A 21,316-nucleotide genomic window follows, 5' to 3' on the forward strand; every position below is an offset into this window, starting at 1 on the left:
CCCCTTACCGACGACAGGATATGTCACCTACAGGAGAGTTTTAGCCCCTTAAGATTAAGTTCTCGCCAATATTGTCGTGGGTCCGGTCATTCAGTTTTTTTCGTGGGGGCCCGGAATTGTTGTTTATGATTACGATATTTTTCAGCCTCTAAATATTACTCTCTAAGTATAAGAATGAGAAACTTCCGATATGTTAATTGGTTCTCGCTTTCCTGATAAATGCCATATAGAGCGAACATCGATTTGAAACTAGAAGATAAATAATAATTGTTAACATAGATATCAGAGTTAGAATGCCTTGATTTTTTTTTGGGGGGGGGGTATTTTTCTTTAAAAAAATCATCATTAATCATAATACAATTTGTATCAATTTTAAACAAAGTCTATCTAATACTATCAATATTAAATAGACAAATTTGATTTTTAAAACCCAATTTTAAAAAAAAGTCAATCCAGCCAATTTGCATAGGGGAAAAAAAAATCACAATTTAGAAAATATCTGTTTTTCAGATATTTTTAGCATTTACTTAAAGTAATTTACTTTGTTGATAATTTTTTTTAATTTAAAACACTATTGAATAAGAAGAAATGATTTTATGTGTATAAATTGAAGAAAATGAAGAATAATTCTTTAAAAATATACATTTATCATATTAGTAAGCTTAATCTTTGTGAATCTAATATATCACTTTCTTTTAAACAAAAAAAATATATATATATTATATTTATTGAAAGATGAGTTATAAACAATTTTAAGATCTTTCTAATTAAAGCATTCATCAAGTTTTGTAACGGATTACACCAAGCAATGAACTTACTGTTTATTCATTCCCTTAGCGTGCTCTATTGTTAGTAAGTTTCATTTGTTGTTTTATTTCATTTGATACAATTTAAATTATAGAATCTATAAAATAAAAATGATAACCTTTATCATTAAATCTATGTATTATCTTTACATAAAATTTTTTCAACTTAAAAAAAATAAATTTGGTATTCTTTTTAAATTCTTACAATTAAAAGATCATACCCTAAAAAAGAGGAGTTATAGAGTGTCATTTTTTTGGAATCATTGCAATTATTATTGCATTTATTTAAAAAAATACTATCATATCATTATATGATTGATTACCTTTCATATCCAAACGAGAAAGCTTTAAATGTTTCAGAAACACAATTTTAAACCAATTTAACAGTTTTGTACCATACAGTAAAAGACTGCGATAGTGAAATTGTGCAATAGCAATGAAAAGTGGCGTTACAATGGACGTCACAAACTAATCATTTATATATATTGAAAATAATAAGGAAAACCAAAAATTACCAACTCTCAGTCCCAAATATGATCTGCTCTACAGTTCTGAATTCCCCAATTTTTGTATTATATGAAAGCTCATGACCTCTAGATATGCTATCAAGGGTTTACTTTCTTTTTATAACATATTATTTGGAGAATAATCTAAAAAAAAAAAAAAAACTTTATTGTGATTCTTTATGGAGAAAATCAGCAGCATAGTTCCGCAAACCACAACTACTGAACAAGTTTCGATAATTTTTATTTCATATGAAAACTCATAACTTTCAAGGTTAGTGGTCACCTGTCCTAAACTCCCCTTAATTCGTAAGAAATTGAAAAGACACTATTTCACTTTTCATTCTTAGTGGAGAAAACTCACAATGTTTACAAGCCACAACCATGATATATCGTTTTTGAAATGAATGTTGTTGATGCTAGATAATCAAAAATAGATGCTATTCCTTATCCCTCTATTTACAAAGATATTGGAAAATAAGGCTTTGGTCGAACTCTCAACCTCAACATTTGGATAGATTTTGATAATTTTTGTCTTGATTTTAACCATTTTTTCAGTTTGAAGTATAGTTAACCGATCAGAATACTCTGACCTTTGTGTAAGTACAATTTAAAATAATACTTTTGTTTGTTTATATTGTAGTAATTATATTTTCATTAAATTTTTTGTTGCGATAAAACGCAGCTCATAAAATTTGATCGACATAATTGTATTGATCTCATTAATGCTTACTGCTTTGGGTGACCATATAAGTGCTATTATTAAAGTTATTATGACTTATTTTGATAAATAAATCTCATCAAAACAAAAAAAAGGTTCTATTTTAAATCATGATTTCATAACAGAGCGTATTCTGATTGGTTAGCTATGCTTGAAATGTAGTAGAATCACTCCATTTGTTGAAATTGAAGATTCGGTCTACATTTTATTTTACATTATTTACGTATATATATTTCAGAAATAGAGAGTGATAGGGCATATAATCCTTGATGATGCATTTAAGAGTCATTGAATTGCATATAAAGTTAAAATCAGGTGGTTAAATATTTTACTCAATTGTTGTGTTTGGAAAACTTTGTCAAAATCCTCTCCCCTTACAATACTTAATAAAGTAAGGATTTTGAGATTTTTCTCGAAAATAGACAATACTGATGATGCACATTAAGGTGTCATTACTATTGATATGAAATAAAAATTGAATAAATCAGAACATATATTGATTTATATACTACTTATAGGTAGTATATGCTAAAAAAGTGTTTTTGAAAGTTTTTTAAATTAGATTTCTAATTAATTAAAAGTTTGTTGAAATATAAAACTTTTCTCGCCTCTAGAATTTATTGACGCACAAACTCTACTTTTGAATCAATTTACAATTTTAAGAATTAATTGATCAATGATGTCCATTTTATTATTATTTATAAAATGATTTTCCTTATCACCGCGAGGAATAAAATGATAAGTTCATGAAGAATCAATTAATATCAGATTTTTTTTAGTTCATTATTTATTTCTTAACACATTTCAGAACATTTTTAAAAATATGATACTGTTTCAAAACTGAAATTCTGCCTCTAGATTAAGTGATGTAAAAAATTATATAAGAATGATAAGGCGGATGCAATTAAATTTAAAATGAAATATTATTTTGGTTATAATATTTCAAATTTATAAGTTCAGGTTTCCTTCATTTTTTTATTTATTATTTTCATTTACTTTGTTTGATCCAAGGAAATTTCGAAAGTGAAAAGATTTCTTAAACTTTCTAAAATAAAATTTTCTTTGACGACGCATATTTTAAGTGTACAGTTATAATCCCAAAATAATTAGAATATAATTAATACTTACTCTTTGCGAACTTCGAATACAAGATAACGCATAAGTAAAAAAAAAAAAAAAAAAAAAATGTTTATTGTCTTTTTTAAATGAAAATTAAAATAATTGCATTATTTTGTAAATTGAAGGACGAAAAAAATACGTATTTTATTACATAAATACACAAATGCAAAAAAAAAAAAAAAAAATCATATAAAAATAATAAAATAACAAATAAAATAAAAAAAATAACTTCTATATTTATTTCTATAAAAATTTGTGAATTATGATTTAGTTACCTCGAACGAAAAATAACCAAGATAAAGAAGATAAAAAAAATAGAAGAATAAGAAGAATAAAACCAAAAATAAGAAGATAAAAAAATAGAAGAATAAGAAGAATAAAACCAAAAATAAGAAGATAAAAAAAATCGAATCAATAATACGAATCTGTGGCGTATCATTTAAGAAAGATCGCAAGACATTCTGCAATGAGTAAAGTAACATTTTAACTCATTTTATCATCTTGAAAGCATCAATATATAGAGGATATTAATAAATTTCAGATTGATGTTTCACTCTTATCTTATATTTCGTTATTTATATCCTGGAACATGTTTAAAAACAGATTTTTTTTTCTAATAAATTTTTTCTGATACAATTAATTCTTCTTTTGGGATTAATAAATGAAGGGAGAAAAAAGACGTCACTATTTACATCTAAACTATTTAAATTTTATTAATTACTGTACTGTTTAAAATTACTATTAAAATTAATCTCACCAATTAAAATTACTATCCAAATATTCTTTGATAATATTAGTAAAAAACACTCGCGTAAAAGACCAACCTCAACTTTAACTTCTTCGCGCTAGTTTCGGTTCGGAAGTTTCATTTTAGGTTAGTGTCTATCTGGGCAAGTTAATTTTTATTTTGTAAGTTACCTTTTTTTATTTTGTAAGTTATCTTTATTTCTATGCATATCATATTATGACAAAATTTCTTTTTGTATGTTATATTCTTAAGTAAACATTGAGTAATATTCTTGATGTAATCTGTTTTCTGTACTATTATCTATAAGGGTTCATGTTTTCATTTAAATCTTCCGATTGGTACGTAGTTAAATGTCCTTAGTGATATTGCATGAAAAAATTAATATTTACTTTCTTAAAACTATCAGAATATGGATAAATCTATGACAGGAAGCGGAACGACTGTAAGTATACAATGCAATATATCAGTATGATTCATTAGAAATAAACGATGTTTTGATGTGTAACCATTACAGTCGCTTGAAATCCTTTTCGTTTGTTGAATAATTATATTGATTTCTAAAAATTTCTAATTATTGTGTTTTACCTATTTACATGCAAAGACATATAATTCAAAATGTATTATAAAAAGTTAAATTTAATTCATGATGTTAAAAAAACCCAATTAAATGCGGAAATGGATTAAAACTGTTCATGTATACATTTAAATTTCTGCCCAATCTTAATATTGATTTAAAATTGGAACTATTTCAAAATTTATAAGAAGACGATAGTTAACATTAATTAAAGTAATTAATTTTACACATTAGCCTCTAACGACTATTCCGTGGAAAATACTAAAGGGAATGAGCAAGAGGGGGGGGGGAGGCTATTCAAGAAAGGGGAATCTCCTTCTGGTGTAAGAGGGAAAATACCCTCCTCATCGGCAAGGGGGAATTCCCTTAATTTTAGTAAAAAATTTTTCTTCTTCTGTAACATAGAGCATTTGATGATAAAAAGTTGTGAATTGGATTTTGTTAAATGGTGTGAACTGAAAACTGTTTTTTATTATCTAGATCTTTGTAACATGTAGAAATATTTTAAAAGTCTAAACATAACTTTTAACTATCTAAGTTTTAGGATTCTGATTTGTTATGCTTTTATGGTAATCTTAAAATATGTGTTATAATTGCTTTTCTTATAAATCCTGGCAACCCCCCCTCCCCATAACAGAAACCTATTTTAAAACTAAAAGCACAATATTATACAAAATGCCCCCTCTAATTATTGTCCAATTTCTAATTTGTCAGAGATAGAAATTGGACAACAGTTAGAGGGAATTTGTCAGAGATAGCAGTTAGAGGGAAATTGTCAGAGATAAGCATATTTTCCTAGCTTGATAATAGAATAAATTCAATTTTATGTTGCTGGAGTCAGTCAATGTATATTTGAAAAAAAAAGTCTAAATATTTATGTAGTCTTCTATTAGTGATGTTCAATAAAATTTTCTTGATATATAAGCAATTTAAACAAAAATTGCAGTGTTTTTATAACTAAAACAGCTATCTATAAATCTTCAAATACTGGTATTTTTGACAGTTATAAACCATTTCAATGTTATCTTGAGGGGGATTATCAATCAGCGAATGGAATTTCCTTGAAGCATTTGTTGGTTGGCCTAAAATAATAAAATTTGCAGTTTGTAACTTGATTAGTTTTGATAATAGAAGAATTGAACTTTTTTTAAAGATATATATAGCTAAATTATTTTACTAAATAGGAGGAGAAGTCTTTATTTAGGGAATCTTGTTTTTATGAATTATAAATTTGATTTCCTTTATTAAATCAAACTAAATAATATATTCTTTGTGATTTGGAACATTTTTCAAACTGATATATATACTTATTTCTAATGATTTAGAAATTAGCTTTTAGGCAGTGGTTAAATTTTAGTAATTTGTATAGTGTTCGAAGAGTGATAATCATTATCTCGTAGTGAACAGCTCATTATCAATATGTAATATGGAAGAAATGCAAGATTGCTGTATAATGAACAGAAATAAAATCTACATTTGAACTCTTTTCAGAGTATTATAATATACATTACAGTTATATAGTTTAACTTAGATATTTTAGTAATTTAAATGTGTGAACTTTTATATAATTTGTAACTTAATTAAATATAATATTATTTAATAATTAAATAATAACTTAATTAAAATTTTACTTTTACAAAAATAAAATTTTCATCAGTTTCTATTATATAGTCTGTTTATCATTGTAACTTATTTTTTATCTCTAGCATTTAAAGTTTACTTATAAATGGCTATTGTTTCAAAACTGGTGAGCATTATGAAAATTATATATGACATTTTTTTTATATCAAATCTACATAACTAAGATATTAAAATTAAGAAACTAGAAGGGAAATATTCCAAGGAATCGAAAAGAAACCTGTATATGTATTTGGTTTGTAAATAATTTACTTGAAAAAGCTTAAAAGATGAAGGAAGTAGTCATATTGTTCAATATTTCTTAAAAAGTAGATATTATCATATCATATCATAAGTAGAATTATTGTATACATCCTAAATATTAGGTTTATTTGACATGCTTGCTTTGTTTATTCAATTTAAATTGTGGTAGAGTTGAATTTTGTAATAACTTTTAGAAATTTAGTTTTGAAAAGAAATTATCAGTTTTTATATTAATTTTATGTTTTATAGTTAATTTAAGTTAGATTGTAAAAGCTTCCTAATTTATAAATTTTTAACTGCATTGACAGTTCAAAATTTTCTTTAATTTTTGTATTAGTGTCATCAAAACTCTTTCTAATAATGTTGTAAATATATTAAGGTTTTTATATATAAGAAATTTCAATTGATAATTTTCTCTTTTTATTGCTTTATACAAAAATTAAAATTTATTAGTTCTCTAATGCTTTGAATTTCTTCAGTATTTCAGTAATGCATTGTTGATATCAAATTATGAGCATTTAATTTCTTGAAATGTTTAAATTGGTAACACTCTTATATTCCTTATAGTATAATAATCAAGATATTTTATGAACAGAAATGTTTTCTATTTATATATTTTCTTTTCATTTCATTGCATTAATATAATTAGTGATTATATATAAATGTAGCCAATGTTAATTTTTATTTAATTTTGTGTGATGGATATTTGTTGTTAAAATAATGACTTTTTATAATTTTTTTAGGTCTGATCTTATGTAGATATCTGGGAATTGTAATTAGCTATCTTTTTAATCACCATGTCTGAAGTAAAATTAAAATATACTGTTTGTTTTATGGATGATGGAAGATCAAGACCTGAATTTGTTTCTCAAGCTACTAACTTTTTTAATAATCTGCAACAAAACAAATTTATCCATTCTGTTATTTCTGAAGAAGTTAAACAATGTTCCCGAGAATTCAATTATGATAGTGATCTGTATGAAATAAATTTTACTATAGTTTGTAAAAATGTGCAAAAGAATAGTGATATTGAAAGCTTTGCATCATCCATAAGTAAGGAATGGTGTGACAATGCAAGAAGTAATCAATATTTGCATTGGCTCTTACCTGAGAGAAGCAACAGTTTTGGTTTAAGTCACAAAAGTCATTGTGGTGAAGCAAAAGCTTCAGAATTTGCATTTGGAACTATGCCTGATATGAAGAATTTTGTGCAGTGTTATGCTTTTTGTCAAAGAGGATCTTCATCATCAATCTTATGCTCGTTTTCACACTTACAAAGACATTTTATTCTTTATATATCTAATAAGCACAAGAGTGATTGCACACACACTGGAGAGATGGGCCACAAGATGAGAATTAATTACGATTCTCTTTTAAGGATTGTAGCTGATGTTGATCCTTCTAAGCCAGCTGCAGAACTTTTTTTGCACATGGAACATCCACCATTAATTTATGTAACACATCGAAATAAAAAACAGTCTATACCAGATAACATTAGCCTGGAAGATTCTGAACCTCTGTCTCGTCGTATATCTAAAGCTAAAGAAATGCAATACAGTACAGATAAATTTGAGAGAACTTTTAGCTTGGGCTGTACTTGTAACCATACATTTTGTGATAGTCGTTTAAAGATAGGCAAGGCTCCTGTTTTAAAGATTGTCATCCAAGATAAGTTTCAAGCAAGATGGTTAATAAATCAACTGATTCTAAGACGTGCAGATAAGACAGAAATATGCTTATCGTCAATGAATACTGTAAAGATTCACGATTCTTTGAAGGACTTTAAAAAATTTCCTTTATTTTCAAGTACCCAAAATTCTGCTGACTCTGATGATCAGTTTAATTGTGAATATGCTTGGAGGTCCTTAAATTCGAAATCTCTGTTTATTTTCCATCAGATAGTACTAAAAAGTCAACTTGTATCAAATTATGTTAGTGATTTAAAGCATGAACTTTCACGTTGTGCATCTAAGAATCCAACTGCTGTTGCTAAGGCCTTACTTGATTTATCTGATATGGTAGATAAAGGTATAATGTTCATTTTCCACTCAGTTTTTAAAAAGAAATTTAATTACTTTTGTGAATTTATTGAATTAAACAAACTTCCTAAAGGTATGTGCTATGTTCGCCGTGTTATCATTACGCCATCTAAAGTTATTTTTTTTCGACCCTATGAACATTTTGACAATCGTATCATCAGAAAATTTGGTGTTGAATATATGCTCCGTGTATCTATTCAGGATGACAATTTCGAAAAATTGACCTTTGCTGTTCAGTACAATTCACAAAAAGAATCTATCATGAAAGAAGTGGTCAGTAAAATTTTGAATAGTGGCATAGCAATTGGGTCTAGAAATTATGAGGTGTTAGCTTGTTCGTCAAGTCAACTTCGTGAGCATGGATTATGGATGTATGCTAAGGACAAGCATGGGAATACTGCCTCAACCATTCGGAAGTGGATGGGTGATTTTAGTGCAATAAAAAATGTTCCCAAATACATGGCCAGAATGGGTCAGTGTTTGTCAACTACTGAAGAAGGGGTTCAAGTTAGTCTAGATGCTGACAGTGAGGTCCATTTAGATGAAATAAAGTCAAGAAATAAGCGATATACTTTCTCTGATGGCATTGGTATGATATCGATTGACTTGGCTAATGAGGTACATTTTTTTCTTTAGTTATTTTTCTATTGGAACTTTGCTTTTTTTTTTTGGACAATTCATTTTATTATTTTTTTATTTAATCTGATTTCAAAATATTGTTAGAGCTTTTTCTATGTTATAGATTGTTCAAAATTATTTATATAATAATGGAATGTTTTCACAGTGAGTCTTCCAAATTATCCCAAATTCCTAGGCAGGACAGGGATAATTCAATTCTTGTTATACAAATCTGAAATTTAATCTACTTGATTTTGTAAATGCTCTGCAAAAATGTTTACACAAAGGATTGTTTTGTTCACTGGTCTAAACTTTCCCACATCTTGATGAAATAGTTATTTCATATGTAAATATTAAAATTTTTTTAAACATGAGACAATTTTTTTTCTTTCCTATTATTTGCAGTTTTTACTATATTTTGTTGTAAAGATTATATAGTAATTTTCCATTTATATAAGATTATATAATAATTTTCCATTATGTAATAAAGTTTCCATTTACATTATTGATAAATAGTAGCATCATAGATTTCTGATAATGATGAAAATATTATAAAAATTAGTGGTATAAATTATTTGTAAATTTAATTTTTTTAAATTCATCAAATGTTTTTTTTACTAATATGTTCAGCATTGAAATTAGAGGAATAAATTCATGTTTCATATTTTCATGAATTGTGTTTTCATGCTTCATTTTTGCATCAGTTTGTAGAATAAAATGTGTTTTACTATATTTTTAAAGGGTGAAAATATCCATTTCTACCATATTTAAAATTTTCTTTGAATTTTTTAAAAAACAGTTAATTTTTATGATATTATTAGTTTCTAATTTAATTTACTTTTCAACACTATTATATTTTATTTTTTTAAATGTTGGTCAAATAATGAAATTTTTATTGCATATTAATATTAAAACTTTTTAAATTACATGATAATTAGGTTATTTAAGCATACAAAATGAAATATATTCAAATTTTGCATGCTTTACTTTTCATTATTTTTTAAAACTTTATTGCATGTATGTCATTAAAATGTATATAATTTTAGGTTCGATCTGCTTTAAAGAAAAATCGAGGTCTTGATGAAGATGAATTTCACTTTTATAAGCCTTCAGCCTTTCAAATTCGTTACAAAGGCTGCAAGGGTATGGTAGCTGAATACTCCAATTTACAAGGGCGAGCTATTGGAATACGACCAAGCATGAACAAATTTGAATGTAAAACATCTGATCAGTTGGAAATTGTTAAGACAAGTGCACCACGTAAGCCATATTTTAACAGTTGTTTTCTACATATGTGTTGAATATCATTCTTAATAAGGCATTGTAATTTACATACAGTTTTGAAAATTAATCTTAAAGATATAAATGCAGATTGAATATATATATATATAATATGTGTGTGTGCATGTATGTAATGATATTTTAAAATCTACTTTAAACGTAATTAATTTCCTGATTTTTAGTTTAATTTAGCCCATAGTAATTTCATTCTAAAATGTTCTCTTCTTTCCTGATCCAATTCCATTTTTTTCTATTTAATTAATTCAACAAGCTTTGTAAAAGTGCTTAAATCAGCAGTTCACACATTTGGAATAAAGGGATAAAAAATTATCAAACTAAGCACATTCTTTTAAAAGATCCCTATAACTCCCTTACCAAAATCGACATGTGTAAAGAAATCTCTATCAAAATGATTGTGGGGATAAATCTTTCATTAGCTTTTCCTCATTTTGCTCTTGTGTCATTCTGTGTGATGTATTTCGTCGCTTCTGCTTGTACATAAATTATGCCTCCTGAGATGGAATAAAAATGAAGTTTAAAAATTTCAAAGTGTCAAAACTGCTTCAAAAATTATAGGTTTACATATATATAATATTTGGCTTTAATTGTTATTACTGTTTCTATTTTTAGTTTACTTTGCTAAGGAATTTTTTTTTCTCAGTCATTTATATATTCCTTCTAAAACCGTAAAAACTTTCATACTTGTTGTATTAATTGGACATATATAGCATACGTATTAAGGATTTTAAAAGGGATTGAAAATGAAGAGATTTAAAGCTTTTCAGCTTGTACATTGCATTTCTAAAACTTTTACACTACTGAAGTTTACATGTCTGCATGTAGTTCACTGTAGTAGGTAATTGTAATTCACTTGTTTCCTCATTCCAGCTGTTGTTTTATATTTGCCTGCTGCAATCTAGTACTATTAATTCAAGCCTAATTGTATTATAATTGAATAAATTCCAAAAAAGATCTGAAGTAAATTCTTTATCCTTTTGTAAAAGTTTTATTTTTGCTATGTGCAATTCTGCTTATTTCTTTAGTAAATAATATAATGCTATAAAAATTACCCATTTACTTGTAAAATTACTCATTTACTTACTCATTGTAGTTAAAAAAGTGGAAATGGCACTTGCTCAAGGTTAAGTGAAGTGATTTTCCCTTTATTTGATTGCAATATGTTATTATAAGCATATAGAAAATCAGTACGATTTCATATTGATTTGTTTTTTGTGTTGAATTGATGTTTGTGTGATAAAATAAGAGAGTGCCAAGTATAAGATTATTATTAAGCTGATACTTTTATACTATAGTTTATTGAAAAAACTTACAAAGCGTAATAAAATAAATGAAATATAAAAATTTGACAGTGTATCTAGAAAAGTGCTCTTCAGGTCAACTCTATGTGGTAAAATACTTTTCATAACTGCAGCTTTTTTCATTAAAATAAGAAAAAAAAGTAGAAGTATATTAAATTTTTGATTTCTTAATTTTTGATGAAATTTAGCATCAATAAAAACAGAAAAAGGCGTAGCAACCAATAGTATAAAAAGTGTTTCTGCGTGGGTGTTTAAATAGATGAGTGGTGAGATTCTCACTTATTCTTTTTTTTAAAAAGTTGATTAAAATTTTTTTTTCTTTGCTGATTTAAGGAGAATCTCTTGTAACTTGTAAACCAAGATCTACATTTTTTTATACTGATAAGAAGTATGTACCCAAAGACAATCAGATATTTGCATTTTAACTGATCATTAAGCATCCAGCTACTGCTTTAAGCTAGGATTATATAAATCAAAGAAAATTTACATTTAATTTTCATTATTATTAGAATATAAATGACCAAAAATGCATAAAACACACACACACACACACAGTTTTAAAGTTTAACCTAAAGTCTACCATTATCAAATTTTCTTAATACTTTGTAGTTTTTAGATTTCAGTGCATATTTAAAAGTGCATTTTATTCCGTGCATATTTCAGTGCATTTTATGTTGCATGGATATATATATGTTTATGTATGTGTATAATCCAACTGAATTTTTGAAGCTAACTAAAGAAAGTTCTTAGTTAAAATCAGCTTTGTAAGAAATCCATTTAAAAGAAAATATAATTAAATCTTGGCATTATGGGTTTAATAATTAAAATGAAAATTGCTTTAAATCTTGGGAAGATCCTGAATACCGTAATTGACATGAAGTTAACTGATAAAAAAATTGATATTATGGTTATTGTGTCTTATTTTCACCATTTTTACTTTTTTTTTTAAATAGCTGTAAAGAAATTTCTATCTTAAAAGTTATAGCATTTCATTTTTGAATAAATTATCTCACTAGTGACTCAGAATTTTATTCCAGAATTTTGTAACAATATAGTATTACAAGCCCCCAAACCTCAAAGAAGCCTCAACAGTTTAGTCAATATTTGACTAATTTTCAGCTCATGATTTCATGTAGCCTTTTAGTAAGAATAAATTGTTAAAATTAATTTTTTGATAGAAGATTATTTATTATTTTTTTAAATAACATATGAAAAGAAGTGACTTACTTTTAATTAAATATATTTGTATTTTACTAAATATTTTTTAGCACTTATTGCCTCTTTTTCTTCTTTCTAATTATTCATTTAACTTTTGCAGGAAGGCTGTTTTTGAATAAACACCTTATAACAATCCTGGAACAAATGGGGATCCCAAAAGAAACATTTCTAGATTTGCAAAGTGACATGATGATACATTTATTAGATTCATTAATGAATGAAAGTTCTGCTGCTTCACTTCTGGCTAAGACTTTACAGATGGATTTTCCTTTTGAAGATTTGCATAAAGCTGGCATTTCTCTCACTAATGAACCATTCTTCAGATCATTATTGCTTTTAGTTTTCAAATCTTATTCTGGTAAGTAATTGTTCAGTTTTTAATAAATATGTTATATAATCACTTAATATAGAGATTTTTAAAGGATCATGATCCTGTCCACTGTTATAAAATATAATTTAATGTTGTTTTATTTATTTTAATTTTACAGTAAAATATTATGCATGAAGAAATCATATTTAAGAAAATATTTATTAAAAAAATTTGTCACTAAGTAATCATACATGAGACATTTCTGGGCAAACAGATTTCAGTGCTTTCAAAATTTGAATTTTATAATTCTTGAGATTTATTAATAGGTAAATTTTGTTTTGTATTAATTCTGCAATACTTTTAATATCTCAAATACTTTCTGCATAAATTTATTCAGGTATTTTTCTAATTAATAATTTATTTGACTTTTTAATGTTTGGCACTGTTTGTTAATTTTATGGCACTGTTCATTGATGAAATTCGTCTTTAAAAAAAAATGTCCAAGCTTGTTCCATGTTTGAATAATGCCTTGTGTGGTTTCTTCTATTTTCTGTGTTAGTGCATGCCTACAGTTATAAAAACGTTTTTCTGTAAAAATAGTTACATATTTTTTTCCCTGGATTAAAATGCAATCAACAATAAGAAATGTTCAAAATTCATGAAAGAATTTTTCATCATTTGGCGGCTATCAATCCTCTTTGTAGTATTTTCAGTTAAATTGATAAAAATTCAAATTTGTAAATATTAATTTAATTACATCTTTTAGTGAAGGTGCCCAGTTAAAATAATTTTGAAATTTGACTTAATTTTTATCATTATAATAATCATTTAAGTATTTAAACATTCATTATTATAAATGAAATAAGCTTAGCATTCAAATGCAGCAAAACATTTCAAAGGAGTTGAACACTTCGTGTTTAAATGAATAAATACAGAATATATATATATATATATATATATATATATATATATATATATATATATATATATATATATATATATATATATATATATTGAATATTGAATATTGAAAATGAGTGAAGATTCCAACTTTGAAAAATTAGTTTTATGAAGAATAACTTGTTCATTATATTTTTTAGCGAAATTGCAATCCAGTATGAGAATTGCCATTCCACAAAAGTATGGGAGGAATATGCTAGGTGTATTGGATGAAACTGGATCTTTAAAATACGGCCAAGTCTTTGTCCAATATAGTGTTAGTACTACTTACCCAAATTCACCTGTAAAAATTCTTAAAGGTAAAAGCAATACTGTGTTATTTAACTTTTGTTTTTAACTGAATAATTCTTGCTGTCTTTTTTTGTATTTTTTTTAAAACTAGTGTAGTTTTACCATACCATTTTGTTCCCATTTTAAACTTTCTCCCAACATTTAGATACTTTTTATCCCCCCCCCCTCCCAGATTAAGCTGAATTGTTATAAACAGTTTCTCATGATTTATTCTCCCTGAAAATTTATGCCGCTATTCTTTTTGTTTCTGGAAAGTGTAAAAGCATGATAATATTGTAATTCATATCTTTCTTTTACATTTTGTTATTCAGTTGTGTTGGTCCTGTATAAGTTTAAAAAGTCTTATTGTATAAAGTTAAATTGCATTATGATTTGATATATAAACAACAAATGGCTTTTATTAAGCTGTTCTGTCTGAAATTATACTTATGAAAGTATGTTAAAATTCTTTTTATAATGTATGTAATAAGAAAATTTCATTTTGAAATAGGTGTAGTTTGTATATATTTATTTGCACAGTTCATTTTCTAAAGATAAATTATTATGAGAAATTCTTAAAATAAATCCATGTTTATTACCTTGAGTAATAATGTTGTAATATTTTATGCTTTGGTCTTTTTATTCAAAAACTAATTTATAATCTAGAAATTTTTATGTATGTGATTTTGTAACATTAAGGCATGGATTTAGAGTCAGGTTGCTTAGACTTTCAAGGTAATAATAAAAAAAGAAGTATATTGATGATTAAGGAGGGAAAAAAAGTGAAAAATTATATAATTATTTTTGTTGCATTGTTGAATACACCAAATTGATAATGTGAATAGTAATTAATGTATTACTTCCATTATATATTATCTATTTGTATTGTTTGTGATAAAATAACATTCAGTGGTTATTAAAAAAACTTTGCCTGTTTCTTAGAAGTTAAATGCAAAGAGATTTCTACACCATGGTTATTTTTTTGGATAACATATTGGAAAGATATTTTTGCATGAAAATATTGGAATGAAATATGAATACAGGAAAATGACTATTACAATGATTATTGAATGAAAATATATTCTGTTTTTATTCATACCTTAATAGCCATACTACATACAACATACAATACTCCTACACTACATACAATATTGTACTAACCGATCATTTTAAATTATTTTCAATCTTTCCTAATAAATAGATATTTGTTTCTATGGGAATTGCAAACTACCTTCAGAAAACTTTAATTCAATATCTTGTGTAATAATTTCTTTTAAATAAATATTCTCATTCAAAATTGCCATGGCTTCAGAGTTAATTTGTATTGTACTGATTTGTTAAGTGTATTTCAATGCAGGGAAGACATCCAATGAATTAGTCTTTGAATTGTAAATAATTCTTCAATATTATTTGAATTAGTCTGAGTACTTAACCTTTGTAATCTAAAGGAAAAAAAAATCAAATTAATTATCCTAAAATTATTGCTTTTATCTCTAAACTTGATGGCAACTAGGCAGTTACTCCTTGTTGCTTTTCTACATATGATTGCTTTTTTTGTTGAGTGATTTGTTAGTTATATTTAAAAATCATTTAATGATTTGCCATTAGTGAACTTATTTAAGTATTTTTATTTCAATTTTTGTGCAAAAGTTAAGATTTCTTAACAATATGCCAAAAAATATGTATTTCATAAATTGTGAACTTTCAAGTGAATACACTGACAGATTCAAAGTTTCTAAAGATAAAAGTAAAGCAAAATATTTATAATGATCTGAAATTACTTATACAGCATTTGTTGCTTTTGCCAAAAGGTACCAAAAATAAATTAATGCCAACAAAATTCTTTTACTTTTTTGTATTCTTACTGTTCAAAGAAAAAAAACTATAATTGCCCAAAAATTCAAAATTGGGCTTTTGCCCAATCTCTATGATTCAAACCTTCAAATAACACATTTTTGGAAGGATGTCTGTCTGCGAATATGTTAATTCAAAAATGATTTAGATTCAAGAATGATTTTTTTTTTCTGTTTATCCAAGTACAAATGAACATGATAACTTCAAAATGCAAAGGACCTGCATTAGTAAAATTTGGTGCACAGTTTTAGCAGTTAAAGTATAGACCCATATCAAACATTAGAACCAAATTTTTCAACGAGTTAACCATCTGTTGGTCTGTACATTCATATACATGTAAACACTATATATATATATATATATATATAACACAGCTTAGGTAAGTGAAATGTAATAAGTTATCTAAAATTATAGTTCTGTCAGAAATTGATTTCCCAGCCAGAAAGATATATAAAAATCTGTGTTCTTGTGGTCTATATGGCTTTGACCAAGGTCTTACTTTTTATGCTAGAGGGAGGGGTGATAATAACTTTATTAGGGAGTTTGCAGTGAAGTATTTGAGAGACATTTTCAGCTGGTTTCATATGTTCGGTAGGCCATTTTAAACAAATTTCTTCATATATATCAGTGTGATGACTTATTTTTGCTTTTTTATGTATCTGATATTCATAGTAAAACTGATTGCATTTCTTTTTTTAAAGTCATAAGGAACTCTGTGTTTATGACTAAAGAAATGTTTACGGTCCTGTGTTTCTTATGTGAATATTATTCACATATCCTTCTTCTCTACCTCCCTTCCAAATTTGTACCATGAATTTGGAATCGCCCTATATAATATTTCTTTCTATGTTATCATTTTGGAGATGAAGAAGCAGATGTCCATTGTTGACCTTCTAAAAGTCACGAGCTTTCATGCGGAATAAAACTTGGCAAAATTGGTACATTATTTATGCAGTAGTTGTGATTCTTAAACATTTACAGTGTTTGATTCATATTAATTTCATTTAGTAAATATTAAATGTTTAATTCATATTAATTTGTCAATGTTTAATTCATATTAAATAAAAATTAACAAAATTAGTACTATATATATGGTTATTCTATATTATGTTAGATGTATCAATGATGGAAGAACAGCTGGTTGCATAATTCATCTTGTAGCTTTTAATAGAATGATATGAGTGAATTTAATAGAATTTAATGAGGGAATAAAAATAATGTCATGCATAAAAACAGAGGGATGAAAGCATGCAGTTTGTGAGCAAATATATTGTTGATTCTCAATTAATAAAGCCATACATAAGTATGAATACACACATCAGTATATTTTGTTTGTTTAGGTGATGTGATAATCACAAAAAATCCTTGTCTTCATCCTGGTGATGTGCGTAAGCTAACTGCTGTTGATGTTAAAGCTCTGCATCATATTAAGGATTGTATTGTTTTTCCTGCTGAGGGCAAAAGACCACATCCTGATGAAATGGCAGGTATTATATTAGATGCACATCATTTTGTGCTGGATTTGATAAATTTGTCTGTACTTATCATAGTGGCATATAATTTTTTTATTCATTTATTATGGAAATTCACAAATTTCTGGTAAAATAAATAAATAAATAAATAAAAAAGAATAAATAGTTCTAAATACTTTTCCTTTTTATTGAGAATATTTTAAGCTTTTAAGCTCTAAATTATTTCTTAGTTTAAAAGACTTTTTAAATTTCAAAATATTTTGAGATGCTTGGAAACTCTTGGACAAATTTTAATGAGATTTCACTCTAGATAGAAAAAATTGATGAAGTAATGCAGTTGCTAAAGCCTTTTTTTTTAGAGACTGTAAATTCACTTTTGTAAGCTGTACTAAAGTTTGTTTAGTTTCTTCCTCAAAATTAAACCAATTTCAATTAATTGCACAACACAGTACAAACAATTTAATATACTAATTCTTTGATTATATTTTCTCATTTCAAACATTTCCTATTATTTGTTACATTTTCTATTGTTTTTCTCGTATTACTCTAGTTTACAATACATTCAAATCTTCAATTCTATGCTTTTGAAATTTTATGTTTGCTACTTACATCATGATAGGTAGTTCTAGTGGGAAAAAATTAGAATAAAAGGGCATTATTAGTAAGATGTATTTGAGGCAATGTAATTGAATAATTGAACTTGAGAGACAAATAGATGACTAAAAGATGCAAACACAAATTACTTTAGGATGTATTTTGGTTGAAAGTAATTATACATATATTTTTTCTGAATTAAGTGTATATTATTATTAGTACCAGTTCTTAAGCCATGAATATATAATGCAGAGGAAAAACATTAATTGCCATTAAGTAATTAAATTCTCAACTGTTAAAGATTACTAATTAAAAGAATATATTAACTTTTATTTTAACTTTTCTTTGGGGATAAGAAGTTTAAAGCCAGAGTAATAGAAATAATTATTTGTACATAATTTTATATACTTGCATGAAAAATTTCTCTTTCCTTAGTATTTTTACCTGTGTAAGTGTTATTCTAGCATTTTTCTATTTACATGAAAAGTACAAAAGTGAGATAAAATATTTTTGAATCGTACGATTTTTTGATTTTGTATAATTTTGTAATCCTTTTTGTTTTAGGCTCAGATTTGGACGGAGATGAATTTGTTGTTCTGTGGTATCCAGATTTGATTTTTGAACGAAAAAATTTTAAACCTATGGATTATCCAGTTTATGAAGAAACATTCATCTCTGATAAAATTGAGGTAATTGAATATCCCCAGCTTTTTTGGGTATTTTTAATAACATATTTCATCAATTCTTGAATATACTTAAGTTCGGGATTGATGTACTTTACATTATTATAAAAAGGTTTTATTAGCTGACTTGGAAAAAAGTTATAAAATCCACATTAACACAAAAAGTCGATATTTACGGATCTAAAACCTATTATAATAGTATAACATATAGCTGCTTAAAAGGATTTTGGTATTTGAAAAGTCTTTAAATTTTTATTTTAAATTGAAGATGCATGCAGTGCATGCTTTGAAAGTTTAAATGTTAAAATAATTCTTTTTTCGAACAAGAGATTTAAATGGATTAAACAGTCAATTTCATGATATTAGATTTTTTTTCATTAAATTAATAAATATAAAATGTGATATCAAGATATAGAGATATTCTGATGCAGAGAAAGGGCAAATTAAAATTTTGTTTAGTACGATTTTTAGAATCTCGCACTTTAGCGATTTATTTTTTTTTGAAGTGTAGATATTGTATTTTAAATTTTAAACATATTTTTCAGTATCCTAATTTTTTTTTTCAGCTTAAAGACATGGTGAATTTCTTTTGTGAATATATTCAAAATGATTGCATTGGTTCGTTTGCTAATGCACATCTAATGTGGGCCGATTATCTTAAAGATGGTATTTTCTCACGGAAATGTATGAATATTGCAAAGCAGTATCCCTATGTTTTGGATTTTGCCAAGCATGGTACTACAAAATACTTGAAGAAATCAGAAAGGCCTGATCAGTATCCCGATTTTATGCAAAAAGGCTTAACTGCCAATACCTATTACTCAAAAAGAGCCCTTGGATCTCTTTATCGTTCTTCAAGGGTATTGGATGCTTGCTCTAGTAAAATCACTTTACCAGACATGTCCAATTTTGAAACTCCATATGATTCTGACTTGATGTATCCAGGCTGGGAACAGTTTGAGTCATCAGCAGAGAAGCACAAACAAATGTACACAGATATGGTCAATGAAATTCTGCATAGATACGGTATTAGTACTGAGGCTGAAGCACTTACTGGTTTTGTAGATTTGAAATTTGCTAAAAAATGGCGACAAGAAAAGTCTGATGCAGTAAAAGTAATTAAGTCTTACATGAGAAGTATTATGCAGAGGTTTAGGTGTATTTTTCTTAAAGAAGTGCAGACGGATATGGAAAATGATGAATCAAATGCTGAAATAAAAAAATATCAAAGAGCGTCTGCTTGGTATATGATTGTTTATGGGAAGGCAAAAAAGACAGCACTCAGTTTTCCTTGGATAGTAAGTGATGTTCTTATCAAAATAAAATTAAATAAGAATACCCAAGCAATTCAATATAGCAATTTTGTATATGATATTGATTCAGATATTAAATCGTGTGTCTCATCTGGCATTATAAAATGTGATTCATTTGATTTATCAGATTCATGTGAATGTAGATATTTAACTGAATCCATTTTGTTTAAATGGCTTTCTCATTCAAAATTAAATATTGGTTCGGGCGAAAAACAATTTGTATGCAAAAGTTGTTTTGATAGAATCATTGCTTACTTCCATGCGAGTTCCAATATCTATTGCTGCAGTTCATCTGATAAAAAGGCTTGTAAATGCTCTGATATTTGTTCGCCAACTAAACTTATTTTGGAATTTCTGAAATTTTTCATTAAGAAGATCAATAGCACTATTGGAAAATGTAGTGAAAACTGTGATGGCTTTATAGCTAGAAATCTCCAAGAATTATCGCTTCAAACTCTTTCATACTTAGCTATAACTCGCAATATATATTATCTCGGTTTAAACTTCAAAACTGAGAATTTTACAAAAAGTGCTTGTTTAGAGGAACGGTTAACCGGCATGTTTGAGGAAGGCAGTCCATTGAAAATTCCAGTTAAAACAGAAGTTTTAAAGAATGTGATTGAAAATTACAGAGATGAAGTGATTGCCTATTTAGAAAAAAATTCTGGTGTGCATCATATTGTTCTGCAGCCTGATAGTGATCTGCATGATAATTTATGTATTATTGTAAATTCCTTGGGAAAGACATGGCAGAGATGGAATCTAGAAGAAATTTTATTAGACCCAGATTTCACCGATAAAATTTTATGTGCACTGGATATTGATAGCTCTAATATTTGATAATATGTAATTGAGAATATATGCTTAGTTTTCAAAATTGCTTTTTTATAATTGTCTTGTCATTTCTTAAGATGTTTATCTCAATTTTTTATTGTTTTAGAATTGAATTTGCTTTTTCTAATGAATTTTATTTTGGATTTTATTACATGTGCAACATTTGTAGTTTATGGTTGTACTTTAAGATTTTCAATAT

General features: G+C 26.5%; 1 protein-coding gene across 2 annotated transcripts; it reads left to right on the top strand.

Moving 5' to 3' along the window:
• The first annotated feature begins 3,994 nt into the window (after window positions 1-3,994).
• On the top strand, window positions 3,995-21,316 carry LOC129972502 (uncharacterized). Of its 2 annotated transcripts, none has more exons than XM_056086657.1 (8): window positions 3,995-4,058; window positions 7,096-9,009; window positions 10,056-10,269; window positions 12,928-13,185; window positions 14,238-14,396; window positions 17,562-17,708; window positions 18,852-18,976; window positions 19,537-21,316. In XM_056086657.1, the coding sequence occupies exons 2-8, from the start codon at window positions 7,150-7,152 to the stop codon at window positions 21,121-21,123; spliced, it is 4,350 nt and encodes a 1,449-aa protein (XP_055942632.1). In that variant the 5' UTR covers window positions 3,995-4,058; window positions 7,096-7,149; the 3' UTR covers window positions 21,124-21,316. The 2 variants fall into 2 exon arrangements, with proteins under 2 accessions (XP_055942632.1, XP_055942633.1); XM_056086658.1 differs by lacking the exon at window positions 3,995-4,058 and adding an exon at window positions 4,242-4,339.

The sequence above is a fragment of the Argiope bruennichi genome, chromosome 6, assembly GCF_947563725.1.
Source record: "Argiope bruennichi chromosome 6, qqArgBrue1.1, whole genome shotgun sequence".
In the NCBI taxonomy this organism is placed as follows: Eukaryota; Metazoa; Arthropoda; class Arachnida; order Araneae; family Araneidae; genus Argiope; species Argiope bruennichi.

What these genes read in the sequence shown, in the direction of transcription:
- LOC129972502 (XM_056086657.1), top strand. Translation starts at nt 7,150, where the DNA reads ATGTCTGAAGTAAAATTAAAATATACTGTTTGTTTTATGGATGATGGA. An exon ending in AGTTTTCAAATCTTATTCTG is followed by an intron (nt 13,186 to 14,237) that starts GTAAGTAATTGT and finishes TATATTTTTTAG; the next exon opens with CGAAATTGCAATCCAGTATG. An exon ending in ACATCCTGATGAAATGGCAG is followed by an intron (nt 17,709 to 18,851) that starts GTATTATATTAG and finishes TTTTTGTTTTAG; the next exon opens with GCTCAGATTTGGACGGAGAT.